Source organism: Photinus pyralis, unplaced genomic scaffold (genome assembly GCF_008802855.1).
Source record: "Photinus pyralis isolate 1611_PpyrPB1 unplaced genomic scaffold, Ppyr1.3 Ppyr1.4_LG5, whole genome shotgun sequence".
Taxonomy (NCBI): Eukaryota; Metazoa; Arthropoda; class Insecta; order Coleoptera; family Lampyridae; genus Photinus; species Photinus pyralis.
In genome coordinates, this window is record NW_022170596.1 from 42,794,936 (window position 1) to 42,819,254 (window position 24,319).

At 37.6% G+C, this 24,319-nt stretch overlaps 6 protein-coding genes across 7 annotated transcripts in view; 3 read left to right on the top strand and 3 right to left on the bottom strand.

Annotated features, from left to right (window-relative positions):
• The first annotated feature begins 582 nt into the window (after window positions 1-582).
• On the top strand, window positions 583-1,707 carry LOC116170826 (small nuclear ribonucleoprotein-associated protein B). Its single transcript, XM_031487348.1, has 2 exons — window positions 583-737; window positions 790-1,707. The coding sequence occupies exons 1-2, from the start codon at window positions 735-737 to the stop codon at window positions 1,426-1,428; spliced, it is 642 nt and encodes a 213-aa protein (XP_031343208.1). The 5' UTR covers window positions 583-734; the 3' UTR covers window positions 1,429-1,707.
• Window positions 1,708-2,150: 443 nt separating this feature from the next.
• LOC116170825 (Golgi reassembly-stacking protein 2) lies at window positions 2,151-3,815 on the bottom strand. The gene is made up of 3 exons (XM_031487347.1): window positions 3,657-3,815; window positions 3,478-3,604; window positions 2,151-3,431 (listed from the first exon to the last, which is right to left on the bottom strand). Exons 1-3 carry the CDS (start codon window positions 3,717-3,719, stop codon window positions 2,371-2,373), a joined length of 1,251 nt encoding a protein of 416 aa, XP_031343207.1. The 5' UTR covers window positions 3,720-3,815; the 3' UTR covers window positions 2,151-2,370.
• Window positions 3,816-4,843: 1,028 nt separating this feature from the next.
• LOC116170827 (autophagy-related protein 9A) lies at window positions 4,844-8,902 on the top strand. The gene is made up of 4 exons (XM_031487349.1): window positions 4,844-5,161; window positions 5,288-5,595; window positions 6,388-7,590; window positions 8,397-8,902. Exons 2-4 carry the CDS (start codon window positions 5,308-5,310, stop codon window positions 8,838-8,840), a joined length of 1,935 nt encoding a protein of 644 aa, XP_031343209.1. The 5' UTR covers window positions 4,844-5,161; window positions 5,288-5,307; the 3' UTR covers window positions 8,841-8,902.
• Window positions 8,903-9,008: 106 nt separating this feature from the next.
• Window positions 9,009-12,509, bottom strand: LOC116170831 (UPF0428 protein CXorf56 homolog). Its single transcript, XM_031487354.1, has 3 exons — window positions 9,680-12,509; window positions 9,246-9,631; window positions 9,009-9,199 (listed from the first exon to the last, which is right to left on the bottom strand). The coding sequence occupies exons 1-3, from the start codon at window positions 9,798-9,800 to the stop codon at window positions 9,056-9,058; spliced, it is 651 nt and encodes a 216-aa protein (XP_031343214.1). The 5' UTR covers window positions 9,801-12,509; the 3' UTR covers window positions 9,009-9,055.
• A 318-nt stretch (window positions 12,510-12,827) lies between these two features.
• LOC116170828 (growth factor receptor-bound protein 10-like) overlaps window positions 12,828-24,319 on the top strand; it is a 188,285-nt gene continuing 176,793 nt past the window's right edge. Inside the window, exon 1 of the mRNA XM_031487352.1 lies at window positions 12,828-12,983. Coding sequence (XP_031343212.1) covers window positions 12,971-12,983 — 13 coding nt within the window. The 5' untranslated portion in view covers window positions 12,828-12,970. The remainder of the gene's footprint in view (window positions 12,984-24,319) is intronic.
• On the bottom strand, window positions 15,273-16,072 carry LOC116170832 (uncharacterized protein C1orf198 homolog). 2 transcript variants are annotated; one of them, XM_031487356.1, is made up of 3 exons: window positions 15,878-16,072; window positions 15,537-15,823; window positions 15,273-15,485 (listed from the first exon to the last, which is right to left on the bottom strand). In XM_031487356.1, exons 1-3 carry the CDS (start codon window positions 15,909-15,911, stop codon window positions 15,384-15,386), a joined length of 423 nt encoding a protein of 140 aa, XP_031343216.1. In that variant the 5' UTR covers window positions 15,912-16,072; the 3' UTR covers window positions 15,273-15,383. The 2 variants fall into 2 exon arrangements, with proteins under 2 accessions (XP_031343216.1, XP_031343215.1); XM_031487355.1 differs by having other exon boundaries at window positions 15,537-16,070.

A 24,319-nucleotide genomic window follows, 5' to 3' on the forward strand; every position in this document is an offset into this window, starting at 1 on the left:
GGAGAAGTGCCTTCTCATTGAAGGTACATAATCCGGGCTGCTGTTTCTTGGGTGCATCCAAAGATTTTTAATGTGGTAACTTTTCCCTTGCATTCTACATCATCTGCCGTTGACCGATAAGAAAGTTCATCTGTCTTTATGGACAATTATTGCTTGTCTTAAGGATAAGATTAGCCCCGTTTCCTGTGTACTCGTACGCTTTCCAAGGAAGTCATTGGTGATTCAGGTTGCTAGGTCACTCATCAGTAAAAACAGGAAGGTGAGGCTGGCATTTGGGTGGAAAGATTAGTAAAAAAGTGACAAATAGAGCCACCCAATCTTTTGTTATGGGCTTTTAAATCTTAGACCATATGGTCTAAGTTTTAAATTTATTACTTTTCACTCACGGCTGTGGTGGTGGTTGTATTGTGTGTTGCCTATTTATATTTCAAAATCTTTCAACTATCCTTAGACTGTGAAGCCTTAAAAAAGCTATTCATTATTTGAATAAAATTATTCTCTCACAGTCCTGGTTGGAAACCAACCTAATATCGGGAATAAAAATTATGAATGGAAATTAGCTATTTAAGTTAGCGCCCTCTCTTGGTAACATATATTGGTGGAATTATTTACTTTTTAAGGTTGGCAATTCGTTCTATTATTCGGATTTCGGTGGTTTTGTTGTAGGTTAAGTTTTTAAAGCGTTTGGTGTGCGTAATATTTTCTTTTATTGAGAGTAGAAAAACTAGGCAAAAATGGTAAGTGAATTACCAATTAAGCATTAAACTTAGTAATGAATCACATCCGTAGACTATTGGTAAGAACAATAAAATGGTACAACACATAAACTACCGGGTCCGCATAACCCTGCAAGATTCGCGGACGTTTATAGGTACGTTTAAAGCTTTCGATAAGCACATGAACATGATTTTGGGCGATTGTGAGGAATTTCGGCGTATTAAACCGAAAAATTCAAAAATTGAAAGAGAAGAGAAGCGAGTGCTAGGATTCGTTCTGTTGCGTGGCGAAAGTATCGTTTCACTAACGGTGGAAGGTCCTCCGCCGCCAGAAGAGGGTTTGCCAAGAGTGCCCATTCCTGGTGCAGCACCTGGCCCCGGAATCGGCAGAGCTGCTGGCCGTGGAATACCGGCGGGTGTAGGTGGTGTACCTGTAGGCTTACAAGGTCCCGTTCGAGGTGTAGGAGGTCCCTCACAGCAAGTGATGACACCAGGTGGCCGTGGACAGGTAGCCGCACCGCCACAAATGCATCCGGGTCCACCACGTATGGGTGGTCCTCCACCGGGAATGATGGGACCTCCACCAGGGATGATGGGTGTTCCTCCAGCAATGGCAATGGGTCGAGGTGGTCCACCACCTCCAATGGGAATTAGAGGTCCACCTCCAGGCATGATGAGAGGTGGTCCTCCTGGCCCACCAAGACCATACTAACAATAATCATTTTCTTTATAATTTGAGTGAAGTATATCATTAATTTCAATTCAGAATAAACACAATTTTAATTTACAAAAGTAGTTTTGAATAATATCTGTATTATAATTGTAATGAACGTTTTATATGTAAAAATAAATCAATGTGCTTAGCAGAAGAAAAAAAATACAGTATATGAACTTCCGGCACTTAAACATACAGGACCAGACCCACCCCACACGGGGTGCCAAAATCTCAGAGAATTGTAGGAATTCCAAATATTTATTACCGACTTAATTATAAAAAAAAACAGTCTTTATTTTGTGTAATAATTATGTCACAAATGGCGCTTCATACTTGATGGTGCAAATGGCAATAAAAATAGGTATCCTATTATCTTGCCCAATAAATATTTCAGATTTGAAGGCGTCAACAACGACTTCGCCCGGTTATTTTACCAAACTGAGTATTGCTAGTAAAAAGAATTTCTTAAGATTGAATTTTCGGCACAGTCTGCCATAGTCGCTAAAAATCCTGTGTTTATTGGAGTCCTCTACAAACTTTTGCATGCGCTTCTTGCATATTCAATTCCCAATGTAAACATTTATTCAGCTTGAATATAATTGTTTTAATTTTGAATATGCCACTTGTGGTTTAGTGACATGCTAAGTTATTTCAAACCACAAAACTTCCATATGTTAATTTTTGTCAATAAAATGTATTTTAACGAATCTTAAACACTATCATATGTATAGTATATATTTAGGCTAAAAGCATATTTTTAACACTGTATAACAAAACAGATAATTACATACTAAAATTGCATAAAAGTCACAATAGATACAAATAAAGATTTTATCCAAATACATGTAGGTACTTATGTAATTACTTTGCACATTCTCACCTGCAATACTGGACTTTTTAAAATAGATTAAATCGTAATTTGTATATCCCTCCAACTTGTTAACTTATAGGGGCACTTGAATTTGAAAGTAATTGTTGTGCAGATTGTGCAGCGATTGTGGGGTCATATATTAAAGGTGTAGATGTAGGTAAATGTGTATGTCCATCTTGGTAGGTGGTCGGTATACTAAAATACGTGCTCACGTTCGGCGTGGCATTTAATGGTAATGTTGTGGGATTAACAGAGGTTGGAGGAAATGTTGACTGTGAGTACGAAGTGCTTGGATTGCTATAGTTGGGTAATGTTGATTGCATCACAGTTTCGTTTAGAACGCCGCTTAAAACGGTTACAGGATTATTAAAAACTGGTCCAATTGTCGGAGGTATATTTGAAATAGTTACAGGATTAGTAAAAACTGCAGCAGTTGTCGGAGGTAAATTGGAAATGGTTACCGGATTAGTAAAAACTGTGCCTGTTGTTGGAGGTAAATTTGTCACAATTGGGGATTGCATAGTGGAATACGGGGGTGTGGCAAAACTTTGTGCTGGTACCGAGTATTGAGGTAAAGGTACCACAGGCTGAGGATTTACAGTGGCAACGATAGCAGGATTAGTTCCTACATTAGAAAAAGCGGGACTAGTATCACTCTTTGAGAAAATTGGAGTTATCGGTTGAGATGGTTTGACAGGTAATCCTCGAATTGGAATTCTGTGTAGATAACCATAACCGATTCCACAGCCTAAACTTCCTTCACCGCCCCAGTCTCGGTGAGGTGTAATTGTAACATCTCTACAAGAATCGTCCACGCTGTTATACACGTACAATTTCAGACTGCGCGCTTCATGAGCCTCAATTAAAGCAAAAAAGTCTTCACTTTCGTGTAATACGGAATCAGAACCGATAATGTAATCTGTAAACGATCTTAAACCTGCCAGCTCAGCAGGAGAACTAGGATGAACTTCCAGCACGTGCCACACGTTCTCATTAGCACCTTCGAACGAGCAAAATCGAATGCTCACTCCAAGCAAACCTTGACCTCCCCATTCTTCTGTAGGTTCGATATTTACACTTCTAACTGCCTGCGTTTTGCTACTATAAACCGTCATTGGCACGTTCTTCCCTGCGAAAGATAAGTATTCAATTCAGTCAGCAAGAAACTGACTTACCTAAGCCATTTCGTAAAATCTGTTTCAGTGTTTCATTGTCTTGGTCCAATCTGGTACCGTTTATTGAAATAATAAAGTCAAAGAAGGCTTCTAATCCTGCTCTACTTCCAGGAGAGTTTTCTTGTACCTAAATTACGTGGCCCCATTATAGGCATTTTCCGAAGCAAATTTGTACGTACCCTTAATACATGATAGCCCTCCGTTCCTCCTCCGGGAACATCGACGCTCGGAGCGTTTCCCATTATTTTGGATGTTTAAAATTACGTGGCAGAATTAACATCATTTACCACATATCAAACTTGACAGTTTTGAAATGCACCTGGCTACAAGTTGACAACTCAGAATATCAACTGCGTACTAAAATCCCCTGCGTACTGAAATCTACATGTAGATATAGGATGGTGCAAAAAGTAAGTGCAGCGCTCAACTGCAACTTATAATTTTAATAAACTTAATTAAGTAAACCGCAAGGGAGGTATTACATTGGAGTAAAAAATGACTAACGGAACTACACTTTTTGAAGCACCAGGATTTCGAATCAAACAAAGTCGGCTGGTCGGTGTGTCTGTCTGTACTCTTATATCCGCCTAAACGGCTCAACAGATTGGAACCAAATTTGTTAGGCATATTCTAGACAAAAGGCAGAAGTGAAAAGCTTTTGGGCAGAATCGCGCATGCATTCCAATTAGGTATAGGGACCATCACGCTTCGAAACTTTGCGCTGCCCGACAAACGACTCTGCACTAATTGTATCACCCAGTTGATAATTTGAGTTGCGACGAGTTTTGTCAGCGTAGACCTCATACATGTCTTGCCTCCAGCCATGAATATCTTTGGCTTCCTTTCAGGTTCACGAAATCCGCTCTAGATATGGGGTTGTTGTGGTAAACTTTTCACTTTGAGCCACGCTACGCGAATCCTTTGGGACGTCATCTAGGGTCCGCAGTTCTCTCTCAAAGGTTAAGAACGCTACAGTACCTACTTCCTGTAGTCTCGCAGTGCGAAGAATTCATGACAACCCTAATATGTAGCAGGTAATTTCTCTGCCCTGTCACAAATTACCACTTAAACTTTTCACAAACGGCCAATATAAAAATATAATTTCTTTTCAATTTTCAAAAATTTTTAAACTTTGTGCGTATTTGTCTGGGTATCTTTTGCTCCAGCATGAGCTTTGACCTACATGAGTTCAAGAGAGTGTCTGCAGCAATTTTTAGGTCGTAGCGATTGGTGTGACCAATTCTGTAAAGTACTTTCGCTGACGAACGTTTCAATGGAATCAGAAAACTGACATTCACAACCACCCTATATATTTGACCAAACAAAGGAGTGCGAAATGTTTAGGGGAATTTGACTTTTGACAGTTTGATTACCAAATGTCATCCTCTATCATGTTATAAATAAAAATTTGTAAATAAAAATTGTTCATACCCTATCAACGTGATTTTTAAGTGCATTTTGGAAGTACTTTAAATTTGGTAAAGTGTAAAAAATTATCAGCGAAACGTCGTAATGTTCACCCTCTCTGTAATACATACTATTTAAAAATTTTTAGTCTATTAAATGACGTTTCCTTTGTTATGTTTGCAAAAATTCATCTTCAAAAGTCTATTTTTAAAATTTGCTTAATAAATCAAGGTAATATTGCGTAGCAGTACTATGCAACACTCATATTGCATTAAAGGTAAGTGGATTTTTGTTAATTTGAACGCTTTGTTTTGTTTATGTTTCCACCAATCAGCTGATTACAATAATAAAACAAACGTTTTTGCATTTAGACAAAGGATACTTATACTTCAATTATTTACAGTGCACAAGAAAAGGTGAAAAATGCAGAGCTATGCGGCGTTACAAGAAGCCGGTGACCCCGACGACGGCGGTGTTTTAATTCACGTCGTCGAATCGTCACGGGCGAGATGGAATCACATCGAAGATTTGGACTCGTTCTTCTCGCGAATGTACAGATACCATCAACGGCATGGCTTCTCGTGTATGATGCTGCAAGTGATTCTAGATTTATTTAAATTTTTCTTCGTGATAGTTTTGTACACCTTTTTAACGAACTGCATCAACTTTCCCCTGCTGTTTGGGGATGAGAAACTTGCAAACTCGACAAAGGTAATCAATTATAATGTGACGGTTAATAATAGGCCCCTTGCACATCTAAAGCGTATGCCCTTAATAAGCAATGGCACAACAGTAAACATTAGGCCAGGGCACCCACTGGCCGCATGTGGTGTGGTTTTGTATGCTGTTGAAAAAGTTATTTACAGTTTTGACAGCTTTGCAATATATATCACAATCACAGGGCTGTAAATGTGCTTTTTTTAGGAGGTTTTTTTAATTGTGGAATTGTTTTATTTGTACAGGCCATAGCCTACTGTGTATCAAAGAACACAGCGAATAGCACTTCAGACTTTTGTCCATTTGCACTGTCACATTTAAACTTGAGTTTAGATTGAGCGTAGTATCCATTGCAACGATACTGTTGAGACAATGGTTATCATGGAGCTATGCTTATATCTTATACTATGCGATCAAAAATGAGTTGCTGTTGAGTCACCTTTGGAATTTTTGTTTACATAAAAAATCATACTTAATTTCCTAAGGCGACTTGACAGCAACTCATTTTTGATTGCCTGTTTTGATAGTAGATAGTTTCATGATTTAGAAGATGTAAAAAAATGGCAAGAAAGGGATGTAGAAATCAATTGTGTATATTGTATGTAGCCTGTAGGACAGTGTTTTCATGCCACACGGGATTCAAACGCAAAACGGTCTTACAAACCATTTAAAAAATATTGTCAAAATGTATATAAAATACAATAAATTGTGTGCAAGGGGCCTCAATTTGGGTACCATTATATTTCCTCTATGGTACCTTGTAAAGTAACCCGTTATAATTTTTAGGTAACGATCGGTGATGTGGTTTATCCAGCAAAGGAGTGTATAGCACGTTTCAGTCTATTTACTTGGATTGGAATCTCGACCGCAGCTTTAGTATGGTTGCTTCGTTTATTCAGAGGCATCTACTACATGTTTTATTATTGGGATATTAAACAATTTTTTAATTCGGCTTTGAGTGTCGCCGATTGTGATTTAGATAATTTAACGTGGCACGAAGTACAAACGAAAATACGCGCCGTGCAATTAGAACAGCAAATGTGTATACATAAGAAGGAATTGACAGAGTTGGATATTTATCATCGTATATTAAGGCAACAGAATTACCTTGTCGCTATGGCGAATAAGCGACTGTTACAACCGCGACTGCAAGTTCCCATAATTGGTGAAGCGGTGTATTGGACGCGTGGATTGCGTTATAATATGCAATTGCTATTGTTCTCGAGTCCTTGGTCTCCATTTCAAAATCCGTGGCATCTACGAGAGGAATACAAAAAACCTAATCTTAGACACGAATTAGCGAATAAATTTGGACGTCTCGTATTATGGTTAGCTTTAGCAAATTTAGTATTATCGCCGTTAATATTCTTTTGGCAAATACTTTACGCTTTCTTCAGTCATGCAGAAATTCTGAAAAGGGAGCCAGGCACTTTAGGAATAAGAACCTGGTCGTTATATGGTAGATTATACCTTCGACATTTTAACGAATTAGATCACGAATTACAGGCACGTTTAAATCGTGCCCATCGTCCTGCGAGTCGTTACCTATCTGCATTTAATTCTCCTATGGTAACGATAATTGCGAATAATTTCGCCTTTATATTTGGTGCAATACTAGCAGTGTTACTTGTTTTGACCGTCTACGACGAGGATGTTTTAGCAGTTGAACACATTTTAACCACCATTACGGTTTTGGGAGCGGGTTTAGCGGTGTGTCGAGCACTAATTCCCGACGAAACTCAGGCATGGTGTCCGGAAACTCTACTCTCAAACGTGCTGGCGCACACTCACTATCTTCCGGATGGCTGGCGAGGACAAGCGCACACACTTCGCGTGAGGAAGGAATTTCAACAACTTTTCCAGTATAGAATCGTGGGTTTACTCGAAGAACTCCTATCGCCCATCATCACACCGTATATTTTATGGAGACACATTTACCCGCGGTCATTGGATATTGTGGACTTTTTCCGCAATTTTACTGTATCTGTGGTAAGTTTTGAACTTCTACTGTGCCATGGTAAATACTAGCTTATGTGATATAGATATACGATATTTAAATTTAAGTAATTACTGGTAACTTCATTCCGAGTTTTATGTTTTTGGGGAATATTGTAATGCCAATGTATTTCAAAACAAAGGGATTTTTTTTGTTTTCAGGATACCTGTCAATTGAAATTGTGGTAGTTTACGTTTACATTGCCACAATTTTGCAATTTACAATGTAACACTGTGCCATAAAAACAATAACAGTCGAAAATGAGCGTTCCGGACCAACTGCATCTTATGGAAAATTTTATTCTAAACAAGTTCATTTCTATTCATTCTTTCCCTCAGAGCAATAGTTAACGAGATATTCAAAGTCAAATGCGAAAAAACACGACATTTTTCTCATTTTTACTTAGTTTTATGTTTATAACAATGTGTTCCGGGAGCTTCCCGCCAGGGGGACTATGATTTTCAGATTCAGCGGATTTTTTTTACCTACGATACGCTTGGTTTCATTGAGTGAAGTGACCACATCTAGCCCAAACCGTAATTTGACTGGACTAAACATAAGAACATAAACAAAAAAAATCCCCCCCACTTACTGCAAACATTGTCTCTGATTATCGTAAAATATAATCATTAAATTTAGTTGGTAGGTTGCTGGAATGTTTGATACCGAAATATCTGGATTCATATCATCTACAACTTTGTCTTTGTATGACTTTGTTCTTTGAAATTTTGCAAGTGGAGTTACTAGATCTTACTATGGAATGACATTTTTCGTTATTATAATTATACAAATGCTTCAGGTCGGTGTTGGAGACGTGTGCAGTTTCGCACAAATGGACGTCCGTAAGCACGGCAACCCCGAATGGCAGGGAGCTCAGGGACAAACCGCCTTAGATCAGTACACCCAGGCGGAAGACGGCAAAACCGAGTTATCCCTCGTACATTTCACACTTACAAATCCATGCTGGAGGCCGCCATCGGAAGCGCAACAATTCGTACAGGCTGTGCAACGCGAAAGCAGTTTGATAGTCCCGCAAAGTAGCGGAGATTACATGCTTCAAGTTGATTTAAACGATAGTTCCAATTACGGTGCGCCGGTCAGAATGGAGGGGCCATCGAATACTAATAATCCTAGTAATATGAGTTTAAGTACATTGTACCTGCACGATCGGCATTTTCGACAAGTAGGTAATCGGATTGTCCGACGAGCCGAAGAAACCACACCACTACTTTTAAGTCACTAACTCTAGTCAAAGAAAAATTTGTAAAAAGACATGAATTTTGAATAAAATTTTGTATATTTGAATCTTTCGTTATGTTAAATTAATAATAAGCTTATAGGTTGTTAAACTTTTATAATTTATACAACGAAGTATTCTTTAGTTAGCTTACTAGAGATTTTTTAAATAAGGGCGCAGTTTCGTTTTTGTTTACACATGTTTCAAATAAAACATTCTTATTACTTATCTATTAGTGTACCTCGTACTTTCTTCAACTCTAATTGTGTTTGTTTCGATTCCTGTTTTCTTTTGTTCATCCCCTTCCGTTCCAGTTGTTTCTCGATAATTCGCGCATTATTGGCGTAACTATCTGCTACCTCTCGCTACAAAACAATGCTTTAATATTATATAACAACTTGAATGTAATACCGCTTCAATTTCGTCTTCCTCTTCATCAATCGTTGATACGGTAACTGAACTGAATTTGCCCATATTTTTAGTATGCTTAGTAACCATAATTTTTTTTGGCTTTTCTACTGCTACCTGATTATAAATGTCCGCGATAGGACCCTCCTTAGATGATTTAATTAAGGATCCTTTGACAATAAAATTTACTGTGCTGTTGGGATCGTGTTTATAATAAAGTAAGAGACCACATTTTTTGCATTTCAAACGATGTTGCCTTTCAATACCTTCGGGACGTTTAATATATACTGTTTCATCAATATCGTATGTGATTTTATGTGCGTGATTTACTCCGTCAAGTACTCGTGCTCCGTCACGTTTGCGTAATGGTAGTTTTTCCATGGCACAGTCTGTAAATATATAATTCAGTAATCATCGAGTTACAATAAATCTGTTACCAAGTATTAGAGTCATTTGGCCGCATAAGCAGTAATATATGTGTAAAGGTTTCTCATCTCCATATTCTTCCTGATCTTTAATATCTGAACAAGCAATACTACGTGATACAACCTTGGGCATCTTTATAATATTAAAATTATATTCAATAACACAATTTAAATAAAATTTGAGGTTATGTCATGTAATATACTTGCAGATGTCTTGCACATTGACTCCCTCGGTACTGCGCAAACGCAACCGCGCTTACATTTGAATTTGCTTTAACGCACTGGAATTAATAAAGCCTTCGGTCATCACTGTAAATTCGAGTTACATTATAATAGTCCAAACTTGAAAGCAACCGTCACGATCCTTTACAGCATAATATGGAATAAACAACAAGAATTGTAACGTTATTAGGTATTTATTATAATCAAAACCCTTCTACCATCATGGTGTACGGAAAATAAATTAACATACTCTACCAGATAAGTCACTATAAACCAAGCTATAAACTTCTACATGTCTCCCTCAAAATATTTGGTGCTATTAGCAGATATACTGATACTACTATTACTTTAGCTTTACCCTCTGTATGTCACAGCTTAACTGTATAGTCAGATATCACGAGCACCACAGGTGTGCCAGCAGAAGAGCTTTAAGGTGGCTAGGAACACAAATACCTTCTACCTTCTGTTCTAGGTTTTTCTTATCGTATATCAAAATAACGGTTTTGTGCCCCCAAAACCAGAAACCATTGATTTAACAACCCAAAGGTTCTTGAATGAGGGCAATGTCCTGCTTTACAGTGAGGTGTCTGCCTAAGCCCGGGTGAACTGGCCACAAGTTGCCTCAACTGTGATGCTTAACCATAGCTTCTTGCATTTTGCCCCTGTAGCAGCTGCTAGTGCTGTTGTGGTGATTGTACTTCAGATTCGAAGTTTTTTTTTGGAGCTGTGGAAGCACCTCCACCTTCCTCCATGGCTTGAGAAGTGATGGAACGAGATTTTTTGAGGGTATTATCTGCGCTCCCATATGAGGACATAACTCGAGACATAACTGTCCTGCTCCCTTTTCTGGGCTTCTCGCTTTGAACTTGCCAGCACTCCTGAGGGTACCGTTTGATTTTTCAGCTTCGTTTGGATTATACCCAGCAGCCTATGAGTTTTTTGAACCGCTTACAAAGGGCTCCACAAAGATTTACTTGTGGGGTGGGCCTTCCACAGCATTGTTTAGTTCACTTGTCTCCCCTGAGGCTTTGTTACCCAAGAATTAGGAGTCTTCAGAGAGAGAGGGATGCGGTAACACTGTCTAGACTAGTGGTCTTCGTCAGAGGCCAATAAGGCCCTCTCGATGGACAATCCTTGGTCAGTGATGGTTGGAGGTAGCGAGTCCCCCGTTACAGCTTGAGTGGTTTTTGTATTAAGTCCAATACGACCTTCCCACGAGTATTAGGCTTTTCAACGGTCCCTGGCAGCTTCCCCTTACAATCAGAAGGCTACTTGAAATTGAGAGGCGCCCGGTACCCAGAGTTCACTGTCCAATGACCAAGTTCCCCCTTGACCAGGCCGTCCTCTCGGCGTCGGCTCTTCCACCCTGACTTGGATTTGGTTCGCCATACTGTCATTCGGCAATCTCATCAGAGTTCCGTTAGGAGGGTTGAGATCGTTACCAGAGGGGGCACCACTAGGAGGTTGACAGACGGCTAGTCAGGTATCGCTAAAAACTGAGAAAAGTTTTTGTGGTCGGGACCAACGATACCGAGCTTTTCGCTCTAAGTTACTGGAAGCGCCATGACTGCTTTTTCCAGAACTTACGTCGCTTTCCCCTGACCTTTTCTCCACAAAATGCTCGCATTACAAAAGGAAAATTCAACTTTCTAAGGCAGCACGTTTTGAGGGAGAGCCTCAAGAACATAGCACTGGGAGTCACAGCGCACGAACATCTTATGATTAATATTATTAAGTAATAAATCCACGATCTTCTCATTCCAAAAATATTGGGGAGATCGTAGATTTATTAATTAATAATTTTATCCCAAACGAGAGCAACGAATCTTCTCATCAAAATATCCACGAAAATATCTTCTGGTAATTGTAGGAACAGTCTGAGCCATCCTCTCTAGCGTACGAAAATGTTATGCTAGGTGTAGGGAAAGGAACGCTGAATTTTCATTTACTGGGTAGGTATTCCAGATACCCCTCCCTTCATCACTCTCCCCCAAAATATTTAATGGTTTTAGCACTTGTCCATAACGTTCAAGAAAGGACCACGAACCATAACACCGCAAGTCTGTGGGGTACGGCCGTACGGGTAGGGAAAGGAAGGTTTGATGGTCTTTTATAATAAATTGTCATGGGTGCCCTTAGGGCTGAATGTTTTTAAACAAGAACGCGGTACCGGGAGTCACAAACGATTGATGTATGAATTTGTTTCGGGGGGTGGGGGGGTTCCTTACGCCCGGACCTCACGGGAATATGGGGAAGTTCCACATTAGACGATTTAGGGCAACTTTTGTTCGTTTGGGTCGTATTTTGGTTCCATGAAATTGCTTTGTTTACGTTTTGGATTAAAAGACACGGATATTCGCCCACGTACGATGTATGTATAAACCAATAAAGGGGAAACAGAGAAGTGATTTTGGCCATTTCTGTGTGAAAACGTTTTGCAATAGCAATAGTTTTTAGATCTTGGGAAGTAAATTTGCCATCGCTTTAGAATTCCGGGAATAACTAGTAAACAAAAAGCCGGATGCATTTGATTGGACCATTTTTTGGAACGGGCGAATCGTAGCGAGTCTTGCTGTTGTGACGTCATGATCACAATCTTCGTCACGTGATCAATATGTCGTTGGTGTCGTTCCAAGCGTGTTGTATTTTTTCGGTTTTCTGCTAATTTACGAAGTGCGATATTAAAATAAACTTAAAAAAAGTCAAATAAAAGACGGAGACGATTGTGGAACATAGTTCGTTTCGGTGCATCATGCGTAAATCGATGTTTAAAACGAAATCTTTTACTACGAAAAGTTATGGGGACCCTTCTCCTTTTCGTTCGAATTTAAATCGGCGTTTGCGTGTAGGATCTCGGGACGCGAACACGTAAATTTGGACTTTGTTGTTAAATTCAACCCTTAAACTAACAAAAACCGGCGGGGAAGTGTTCGCAAATCGGTCTTTTCGATGTCATGTTAAATGTTATCGGAAGAACAAGAAGATGGCGTCCTATTTTAAATTCGTTTGTTTGCGTTTAAAACTTAACGTTTTGTGTATCTTTTTCGTGTTTGGAATCAAGACGCCTAAGATTTCATTGATATGTTGATGTGGGGTAAGTTTGTAGACCTTTAAAAGTTTCGTGGTAACGGTTACGATAATGCTTACGTTCACCAGACGAAGTGCTTCATTAGCGCTACCTAAAGATGGGTGTTTGATAGCACTGTCGAGGTCTACACATCACTGTGAGTCGACGTACAGTGGTATTTACACCTCGACAGTGCTGTCACACAGGAACTCGTGAGAAAAACCTTGCTAGAGTATTCAGCTGTCTTTGGGTAGTGCTTCGTCTGGTGAACGTAAGCACCTACTTGTGCCAGCTTTAACATATGACGTACCTTAGCACCGATGGTTTATAATAAAACAACTTGCTGCGGTATATTTAGTTTCCGATTTATTTATCAGGCACGATAGGGCTCTTGTCATTTTGCTACCCTTCATATTAATCCGTTGAAGTAGGTTATGTCAGCTGCGTTCAATTCTACGTTTAATACAGAGAAATGATCACTGACTTGCAGAACATTCATATTACGATTGTGACGATTTCATTGTATATCCTGGTACTTCCGGGAAGACTGTCAATTCTGCGTTACTTCGTTAAACTTAATTCTGTGCGCTAGACCTACGTTTCTTAGCTGTACAAACAGTTCCACTGCATCAGTTTGACGAAACCTTTACTCGTGGCAGGACTACTTACACAATTCCAAGTTCAAATCGTAAATTTCAAATTAAAACGAATCTTACCAACTTTATCACTTCCATTTGGCTTGCTGCCAAGGATTGGGTACCGATCTCCACTGTAAATACCCTCGTTGTTGACATCTCTTCTCTGACACCTGCCATCTTTACAAACAAGGATAGCTAGTCATAAGCAAACCAAGTAAAAAGACACTCTCGTCGTAATCATTTTACAAAATGCGACAGGCACAGGGGGGGGCCCTTATCGGGTGCCAGAATTCGCATCCCAATTCGTTCAGCCATTGCGGCACTTCTTCCACAATCTCTCTTTATTTCCTTATTTATCACTTGCATTTCAACAGGTGTTTTTTTTCAAAGTAAACTCATGCATCAAGAATCAGATTAATAGTATAAACAAAAAGTTAAATCAGTGTAAGTGATTGCACTTTGTTTTTTTCGTTTACAATCTTAGACCACATAGCCATGTACTATATGGTACAACTCCCCTTACCCTTCGCAAGTACTTCATTTCTGTAGCATGTAGTCTGGTTTTTTGTGATTCGTTCAGCACCCAACTCTCTCTACCTTAGGTCAATATTGGTCTGTAACGTTATTGCTGTAAGTAGGTTTCATTAATTATTTCTAATTAACTGTTACAGTACTTACCAAAACAGTTTCTTTCTATCACCTTTGGCATATTCTAGGAATTCTTAGCCATGTACTTGAAATGTAGATAACAACAGAATTCAATTATAACGTTTGCAGGTTATGTGTATTATTTACCCCAATGATTGATTTACCCCTTACACTGTATACATATTCAAATTTTAGCGCGCTTGCGTTTGCGCAGGACCGAGGGAGTCAATGTGCAACACATCTGCAAGTCTTACGTGACTAGAGACACAATTTTAGCGCAGTCTAGATGTGTCTCGACTGCCACAGTATACAGGTGAAAGCGATTTTATAGGATGTAACTTCAGCACGTGTCGTTTTAAGTTTATCAGAAAGGCTCCACTGAACCGGTTAACATAATTGTTTTTTCCGGTAACTTCACGGCTATATTCATTCAGAGATATTCATTTTTTGATCGATCAAGGACAAGTCGACTCCTTGATTATTATAGGCAAGTGTGCAAGAGTATACTATATTTTTTGGTAATTTATCCACTGTAGGTACCTATCTCTTAATTTCGCTAGCTCTTTAGGCCATAATCTTTCAGAAATATTCATTTTGCAGTTAATCTAAGAATTTGAGGGGAAAGGCTAAGCACAGAATCTGCGATTATAGTTTGCAATATTTTTTAGTAGTATACCCACCATGTGATTACTCGTGATTCTACCATACAGCAGGTATACTGAAATGAATGGGTAAAGATTTTGATTTGTGTGCACTAGGGGACTATACAGCCGTGATCAGGATTACACCCTGAAGTGGGCAACCCCAACCGAACAAATCAAGAGACTGTGGTATACATCTAGAGAACTGAAACTGTCGCAATAAGACAGCCTCTCTTTAGATAAAGAAGTGATCTTTTGTTTTTCAAATAAGAGAAGCTATGCTACATCCAAGTTAATGGGGCACCTTGTATGCATTACAAGAGGTGGAATCCAAATTGCGTGAGGTTTACAACTAAGCTACCTGCTACATTTTTTTACAAAACATTTAATGAAACATTGTACAAAACGTTTAATAGATATTACAAAGATGATACATAAATTACAAATTTGTGTAAAGGTGCAATATAAATAGGTACCTATGCTCAAATACTTAACTGATATTACCAATTGTCTAATAAATCAAGACCAGTCTTGGGTAAATTGAATGACGATGATGATAATGATGACGAAGACGTATCACAGGTTACTGACTTGGTACTAATCTGTAAATATAAATACATATAAGTACAAAACTAAAAATGTTAAGATGTTACCTGAGCTAGTATTTTCGGTTTACTAACAACATTTTCAGTTTCGCTACTACCTTCGCATAATCTCAGATCTCTCTGACTAGGCGTTCGAAAACTAAATGGAGCAGAATGCTCGTCTCGATATGAAAAGTTATCATCGGAAATCATTTTTAACGCGTAACTGTTTTTAATTTCGCCATTGCGATTTAGTACACTGTACTTTAAACACACCTCCGGCTTCATTATGCTTTCGGTTAAGATTTGGTTCTGTTCGTTTTCTGTTAGTGTCGACCATAATTTGTCATAGGCAGCTTTGGTGGTATTTAAGTCAACGTGCAGTCTTTTGGCTATCGGGTTTAACTTACTAAAATATTGCTCGGCTTCGTGTTGCAGAGACATTTTTTAATTATCACATGCGGGTTATTATTAATAATCCCCAATTTTAACAACTTTTTAATTGGCTTATTTAGAGAGGTAGATGACCTCGCCCATTTTTAATGAAGAGGTTAGAATACACAATTACACACACGAACCACGGTACACGAGCGGCTACAGAGTAACTGCGGTGGTGGGCATGCGCATATACAGGGCGTCCCGCAAGGAAAGATACAACATTTTACTTTACAAAATGTTCCGTTCCTTGGCTAAATTCGAGTCAAAAATGTCCTATGAAAATGGGTCCGCAAATGCTTCGTTATGGAGATGTATATTTTTTTCATAATTCTTGAAAACATTTCCACTGAATATTTTTTACAATGCAGCAATGAACAGTGAACAGCATGAAGGTTTAACTACTTCTTGGTTCTACTTCTATTCTATTTAGCGCATTTTTGCAAATTTATTTGTAAAAAGGTATGTTTTCATCTCACTTTGGCCGGGAGCAAATGAGGACTTGTAAAACGGTTGTAGAAAGACGAGGAGTGTATGTGTAAGTAATGCGTACCTACCGGGCCGTGCAATAGGGCCATCCCGTCTTCATTTCTTATTTCTGATCTACAAAGTACGTTAAAAATGAAAAGATCCGTATATCCTCAATTTTTATTTGGGAGTAAAATAAACCCAAAATAAATTATTGAAAATCTGTGTTTTTAGGCCGAATTTGAAATGCTTCAGTCTAAATACGTCATAAATCTACAACCAATCACATATAATTGAACCGGTAACCTTTTGCGAGGCCCAAACTTCCACGCGAAAGTAAGTTCTCCTACAATATTGCCAAGTTGTGATGGCATCTGAATGGTTCTAGCAGCTGATTGGTCGGGCTTATTTCGTCACAGAGCCCGCACAAATCATCTCGTTTTAAATAACTAAGAAGCCCCTGATACAGCACATTTTTGTTTTTTTTTAATCAGAAAAACAAATTTCATCCGTATAAAATATCTAAGTTTCGTTTTGGTACAAGAACTCAATGAAGATGACACCGACCGTTGTTTGCAGGTTTTTGACACCAGAATAACGTTAATTTCTTGTTTAACGTTTGTTTTTCCGAGGAATGTATTTTCCTTGTAAATGGTACAGTCAATCGACATGATTGTCGATATTGGTCAGAGCAGAGCAGAGTACATACACAACATCCTGCAAAATCAACCGTTTGGTCTGGTATCTATGTATAGATTGTCTTGTTGGATCTTTTTTTTTTCCCGGTAATCCGACAAAACGGGGCTCCTTCTCACAGAATTTTAGACAGTTCTTGGACCTTATAGATAGACAGGGCCGTATCTAGGCGGTGGCGAGATGGGCGCTAGCCAAGGGCGCAGTTACCGGGGAGGCGCAAAATTGGCATTGAAAAAATTTCTTTTTACATTAGTGTATTAGGAAAAAAATTGAGGTTATTTAAACAAATGTTATTCCAGATTGTTAATACTGTACGTACTGTGACTGTGAATAGCTAGGTCGTTACAAAGTGGTTTTACCTTCACCTCTGCCCTTCCCCCCTTTTGCCTCCTTATGGCAATGTAATATATACAGTGTGTCCAATATAAGAAGGAAAAGCAAACAAGTCAAGTGATATTTTAAAAATTTGTAAATTCCGATCAGTTCCGAAAAAAAAATTTAATCATTTCGCCGGCCCCTGTTTGAAAAGATATCAAAAAACAAATAACACTTCCTCATAGGAACTTTTTAAGCTGTACAAATTAGCGTTTTTGAGAAACCATCAACAACGATGTATGGCACAATAAGATTCTTTATCACCTATATCATTTAAAGGAACCATCAATGAATTATTTTGATATTTTGTCAACGCCTACTACCGTAAAATGTTAAAAATTTTAAATTATTTATTATTTAGCTCAGAAAAATTGCTTGTTACTAAATTTTTAACATTTTGGTTTAGTAGGCGTTGACAAAATGTAAAAACAATTTGTTCTCCTAAATGACATATTGTACCATACATAATTGTATTCGTAATAAAAAATGCTACTCAGTACATTACCTATGTACTTTTTCCGGTCCATTAAAAATATGAAGTTGATGGTTTCTCAAAGACGAAACATCGCAGCGAAAATCTTGTAAAATCGTAAGCTTAAAAAAAGTTACTTTCAGTTTTTTTTAATATCTTCGGAACTGATCGGAATTTCCGCATTTTTAAAACATCGTTTTATTAAGTCCTAAAATGCGCAACTCTTCTAATTTAACCGACTGTGTACTTGTTATGGTTTCCGATGTGTCCATGATGTTCATTCTTATCTTGGACACACTGTATTATGTAATCTTTTCTCCATGTTTTAAAGAAGCGAAATTCTCGGATCAAAAAGCTTCAAACCTTGGACTTAAGAAATTTTTCGGAGAAGGACTGGGAGGTCTTTGCGTTTTTGTTGGGGGGTTTTTAATACCCCCCACGCGCAGGTGTGGTGGGGGGGGGGCGCAAACTTGAAGTGCCGCCAAGGGCGCGGTCATATCTAGTTACGGACCGGCTGATAGATGGGTTTGACGTTATCTAGTGGCCAGCTAGATCACCGTTAGGTTTTTTCTTGTGGGGCCATTTGAAATCTAGAATTTATTCAACCTTTGAGTGAAGGGATTCAAACGCGACCTCAATCTTTAGAAGAATTAGGACAACGCATCGTATTCGAATGCAGTCAGATTCCCCAGAAATGTTACCAAACGCACAACGCCATTTTAAACTTAATCTTTAGTATTGTAAATTTTTTTCGCCGTACCTATTGGCCGTTTTTGAGCCGTTCCTTGGTAAAATTTTTCAGTTCTGATTTGGAGTTCCAACTAGCCCCTCAAGCGTTCTGAAAGTTTCTCGAATACAGTTTTGGCTGGCATCGTTTCATAAAAAGATATGAAAGACTTTTACATTTGGTTTTGAGAAATACACATTTTCTTGGGGAGAAAGTACCTGTTTCTACCTAGAGTTCTGGATAGCTCCTCATCAGTTCTTGAACTTTCCGAAATGGAAGTTAAACCGGAGGGAAAACCTTATATACAGGGTGACAATTTGAAAACTTACCACCCCCCATATCTTAGTAAATAAACGAGATATTTAAAAAAGTCAAAATCCGTTTCGGTAATTCGGAGGGGGAATCACAATGACATAGTTGGCGACGCACCCCCTCCAACCCCCTGCGCCCCAGCCACCCAAACTTTTAAATCTTAAATAGTGACCCCCCATGTGTGATACGTCGTTGGAAAGCTCTGAAAAAATGCTTTCCAACCATACCAAATAGCATTACATTTAGGTTAGTTATTGGTAGCAGCCCTGTAATTATTTTCCAATGATTACAAGTAAAAGAGAAAGTGCGTGTTTCAACCTCATGTTATCATAATTATTTATTTCGATTGCGAAATCCCCTTAACGAGATATAATTTACCTACATGAACTAAACAAATTTAACTGAATTGTAGCCAAATGAGAGCACGCATAATACCGCGCCATTCTATGTAAACATAAACAAAAATAACGTTATTTACGACGCGACTACTACAGCTCGCCCACGTGCAAAAGGTGTACGTTCGTACAGATAATACATTGACGTTTGTAATCTACTAACCAATGAATTGGCTGGCATAGCACTCACCGAGCCAGGAGGAAAATTGTCGGGGTTTAACGTGTGCGCGGTCGCGTATTTTACCGCTTTCGGCTCTCTCTCTAGTTCGGATTTAGTCATTCTTCAATGTAGTTGTACTCTACGTTGAACGATTGAATAGTAAATACGTTTCGCGCCATTTTTACGTACTGTTGTAGTGAAGGTGCCCTTAGCCAATCTTCGTTTTTGATTTGATGTAGCTAATAGTGATTGTTGTTAGTGTTTGAATTAGGTAGTCGTTTAACTGTAGTTAATTATATTTCGAAAAGTGTTGCAATAACTGTTATTGTTGGTGTTGATTTAGTGCGGTGTTTAAAGGTACCTTATTTAGCACTGAATGTTTAGTATACGGGATGTACTTAGTGATAATAATAGGTGTTAGGAAATAGCGTTTATTCAAAATGGATTTTGGGGTGCTGACGAGACACGACAGGCACAATCGTAAGTAAACAATATTCCTATTTTTCTCGTAAGCGTAATACGAAACTGATATTGATTGCATCATACGATAAATAAATCGTAGTTACCTAATAACCTAAATGTGTAAAAAATGAGAGTCGTAAATAATCATCATCAATTGTTTCGGAAAGTCAATTATGCTTGATGGACGTTAATCGCGTAGGCTGCATAAAATCGGCGACGATGTGATCGCAAAATAGGTATTCACACAGTGAGTTGTATTTTAAATTTGTGTTATCGGAGACGGGTCCTGAGTCAGGTAGAACCAAAATGTAACGATAGCTTTATCGTTCTACACTGTTTTGAAAAAGACAAATGGTATTCAGATATGGTTATCAAGGTTAAGCGTAATTGGCTTGACTGCGAATTAATTTGACTTGTAACATCTTTACTAGAAAAACTAATGATAAGGTGAATGTGTAAAAGTGTACATTTAGTTTTTTTTGATGTTTTTGCGTTTCATCTGCATGATCCTTTACGTTTTTTTCCATAGCTGTCTCGGTAATCAGAGACAAGTGTCTGCAGCGAGCCGCAATCACGAATTGTTTGTGATACCACCTTATCAGTATTGAGCGAGGCACTCTCCTGCCAATCGGTAGGCAGACGTTGAAAAAATAGCAAAAATGGCACAAGAAATGTACTTAAGTAGTGCAAAAATGTGTCATACACAAACGAAATTAAAATAATAAAGTACCTACAAACCAAATTAAATTTAGGACAAAACTTCAAACTTCTATTTCGTCGACAAAAAATTTAGCTTCAGTTACTTTCCTCAATAGGTGCGCAATTATCGCGGGTAATACTGAAATAATGGAGAAGTGTTACGAGGGGTTTCCAAAGAGTTGTTTAATTAGGGTACCACTTCGGGTACTACAGCAGTTACCTAATGCAATTGCAAAACAAATCAATTAAGACATATTTGTTTGCATACGAGCAGCCAGAAAAATAAGTGATGATATTGCTAGCACTTACGTATGGAAAATATATAGAATACCGCTGCTTATCTGGCTTTGTTAACATGTTATTTTGCCGAATTCCTTGTTTTGTAATTGAAACATAAATGTTAAAAAAAAGGGACCCACATTGGTGGATGCCGAATTTGTATCAACAATGTTGTTGACAACGCAAAGATAAAAAAAACTCGAGAAAAATCCGAGGAAAAATCACAATAAAGTAATCATCATTTTTTTTAATGCTGAGAAACCTACTTACCTCGGTATGTGCCTCCCGTAATTGAAAAATTAGTTTCGAAGAAGACGGGAACAAAGTAAGATGGCCATCTGAAAAGGGGACATTAACAAACTTAATTTCAAAGAATGAACACACCAATAAACCACAATAATGAATAATGTTAATGTTAAAGTTAAACAACTATCTAGCAGCTTAGTGCGCGGTTAATATTTACTATTTATGGCTCGATTTAGGATGAGCGACTGCAGAAGTTCGGTCGCTGCATTCTTTTTCGTTGCACCCGAATTTGCACACAAATTTGCATACATTTGAGAAGATTGGAAATAAATTTAATTGTGTGAGAATAATTACTGCGTATTGTTGTTTTTTTTCCATTTTTCACATGTTCCGTTTATGCAAAAGGGTTGCAAATTCATTTTTTATATTACTTAAGTGTTTTCCAACTTGTCTTCCAGTTTTTTAAACTTTTAAGTTTTTTTGCTGCAGAATCGTCTAAAAAGTAGCTACAAGTATGAATTACCTAGAAATTTACTTAAACTCATTTTATTCACCCGGAAGCTATTCGAAACACTGTAAGTTAAGGCAGTAAGCCTAACTTTGAATATGCGATATGTTTGTCTTTACTAGAAGAATCTTTGGTTAAAATTTAAAAAAATATCTATAAATAAATGCGATTGTCAAACCTTCGCCAATCGATTTCAACCAGTGCTAATGAATATGAGCTGTATTAAAAGTCGTGTTTCCGAATGCGAGCTGAGTAACAAAAAATTCCCCTACTGAAAATCGTATGCGAATCATCGTATCTTGTTGGCAATTGTCGGAATGTTTTATTAAAATTGGTCATGATTTTTCGGATTAGAATATAAATAGTAAAAGTGCAATATCTACGAGTTGGTACATTGAATTCTAAATTGGGGATTCAATATCTCGTTCAAAATATTTCCGGTGCTCGCGTGATGTTGATCGTGATTTTTCAGAATCGAACTTTTCCAAAAAAAAGGGCAGAGGTATAATGGAAATGGAAACAACTCGGGAAATAAGTTTTGGTACATTGAATTCTGAATCAGGTATACTAACTTAATTGGTTCATTTTCAAACCACCTATGTTTCGCGACCAACTAGACGAGAACTTGAATTTTAACTGTTTGTAACGAACCAACGAAAGAAAACCATGTAAAGTTAGTAATAACTGGCCAGCAATAAATATGCAAAAATATGCTTATGAATGCATAAACCTTTTAGAGGTGTTCGTACATGTGCAATCAATGTCAAGCGTAATACATAAAATAGATATACACTTTCGCCCGTATCGCAGTTGGGGCGGATTTACCATTTGTGCTTACTTCCACGTCTATGCAAAGCAACAGTTTGCTTATTTTTGTAACTTCTCTTTAGGCTTTTTTCCTTTTCCTTGTGAAATTAGCAATTATTGTCGAGATTATCATCAATATTACTTACTGATTCGCATTCGCTCGATGATAGAATCGAAACCTCGGTCTTAACTGTTCCATTTTTCGGTTTGTGTTTTGAGAAATTGCTCTTTACATTTTTCATGATCTATTTATGTAATAATCTTATGGTAGGATTTCTGTTAATGTCGAGGTTGATGCTGTTTCTTGTTTTGAATACACAAGTTGTGCTTGACAACAAACAGCAAACTGAAATATTTTGCTCTGTAAGTCCATTATTACCGTTTACTGTTATTTTTGAGTCAATAATCATAAATATTCTAGAATTTTTAGATTTTTTTTGTTACATTCGAGGTTACGTTTGTATTTTTACCGCATGTAATTAACTCCTATATTATAAAGGTGCACATTCAAATATCGGAGTTTTATGGATTGTCTATGGCCTTTTAAAATCATTAAAAAATGTTTTTGTACTTTTAAAATGATCACCAAGAAATTATTTGAAATTAAATTATTATTAATGTTATATAATATTTAAAATTGTTTATGATCAAAATAAGCATTTTATTTTCATTATTATAATAATATCACTTATCATTAAAATAAATAAAATTCGGCATACATGGTGTCAAACGACAAGCTGAATCGATACTTAGGTGAGTACATGGGAAAATGATGTTAGTAAGTATCTGAAAATTTGCACAGAAGGATTACTCGTAGGGCAGTTTGGAATTGCATCTCTATATCTCAAATGATCGTTTTTTTACTCGTTTGTTTATGTAGTGATTCTCAACTAAAATTTGAGTTATAGCTTTGATTTAACATAATCATCAAAAAACAAATGCTGTGTAATAAAACAATAATTTCCTTGGTTGCCCCCCCTCCCAATCACTTTTTTAATTTTTTATATTAAAAAAATTAAAGTTGGCAACCGAGTATGGGATGCGAGATGGGATGTAACAATGCATTAAAAGTTGCATACGTTTTTTTGTGGCCTTCGCTTTCACTGGAAATTACCATGAATTTTAGATGGGACCCCCGTATATTCTTATATAGGTACTACATTACTACACCTATATGTCAGCATTGACATTTTAATCATAAAATATATAAATTTTAACCGAGATTTTAACCTATAGCGTGCCATGACTATGTTAAAAGTATAAAGGCAACGTCATTGTTTAATTTTGACGTTTTTATTTATTACGGAGCCATTTGTTAAAATTGCATTAAGTATGTGGTATCAAATTATTGGTAAAAACCGCGGTAAAAACATTTTAAGAATATGCTAACAAGCCACCCCTGTTCCATTTAAAAACATATACTTGATGCAAAGGCTTTAAAAAACATAAGGCGGTCATATCGATTTTTCCAAGTCTCCTCGAGTATTGATTGTTTTAACATAGTCATGACACGCTAGATTAAAAATTCAAATATACTCAAATTAAAATGTCAAAATGACATATGAGGTGTCATTGTAATGTTGCAGTGCCATGTTCTATCGAAATATGCTCGGAAATATGTAAGAATATACAGGGGGGTGGCATGTAAAATTGAAAAGTTGTTATCATTGTCGGCAAAACCGGAGGTCAAGAAAGACAACTGAATAAGCCTTTTAGTGCATATCTACTTCCCGTGTAGTTTGCACATATTAATAAGCAAAACAAAAGAACAAGGTTAGCACCTCAATAGGGTAAAGTCCAACTTGCGCCAC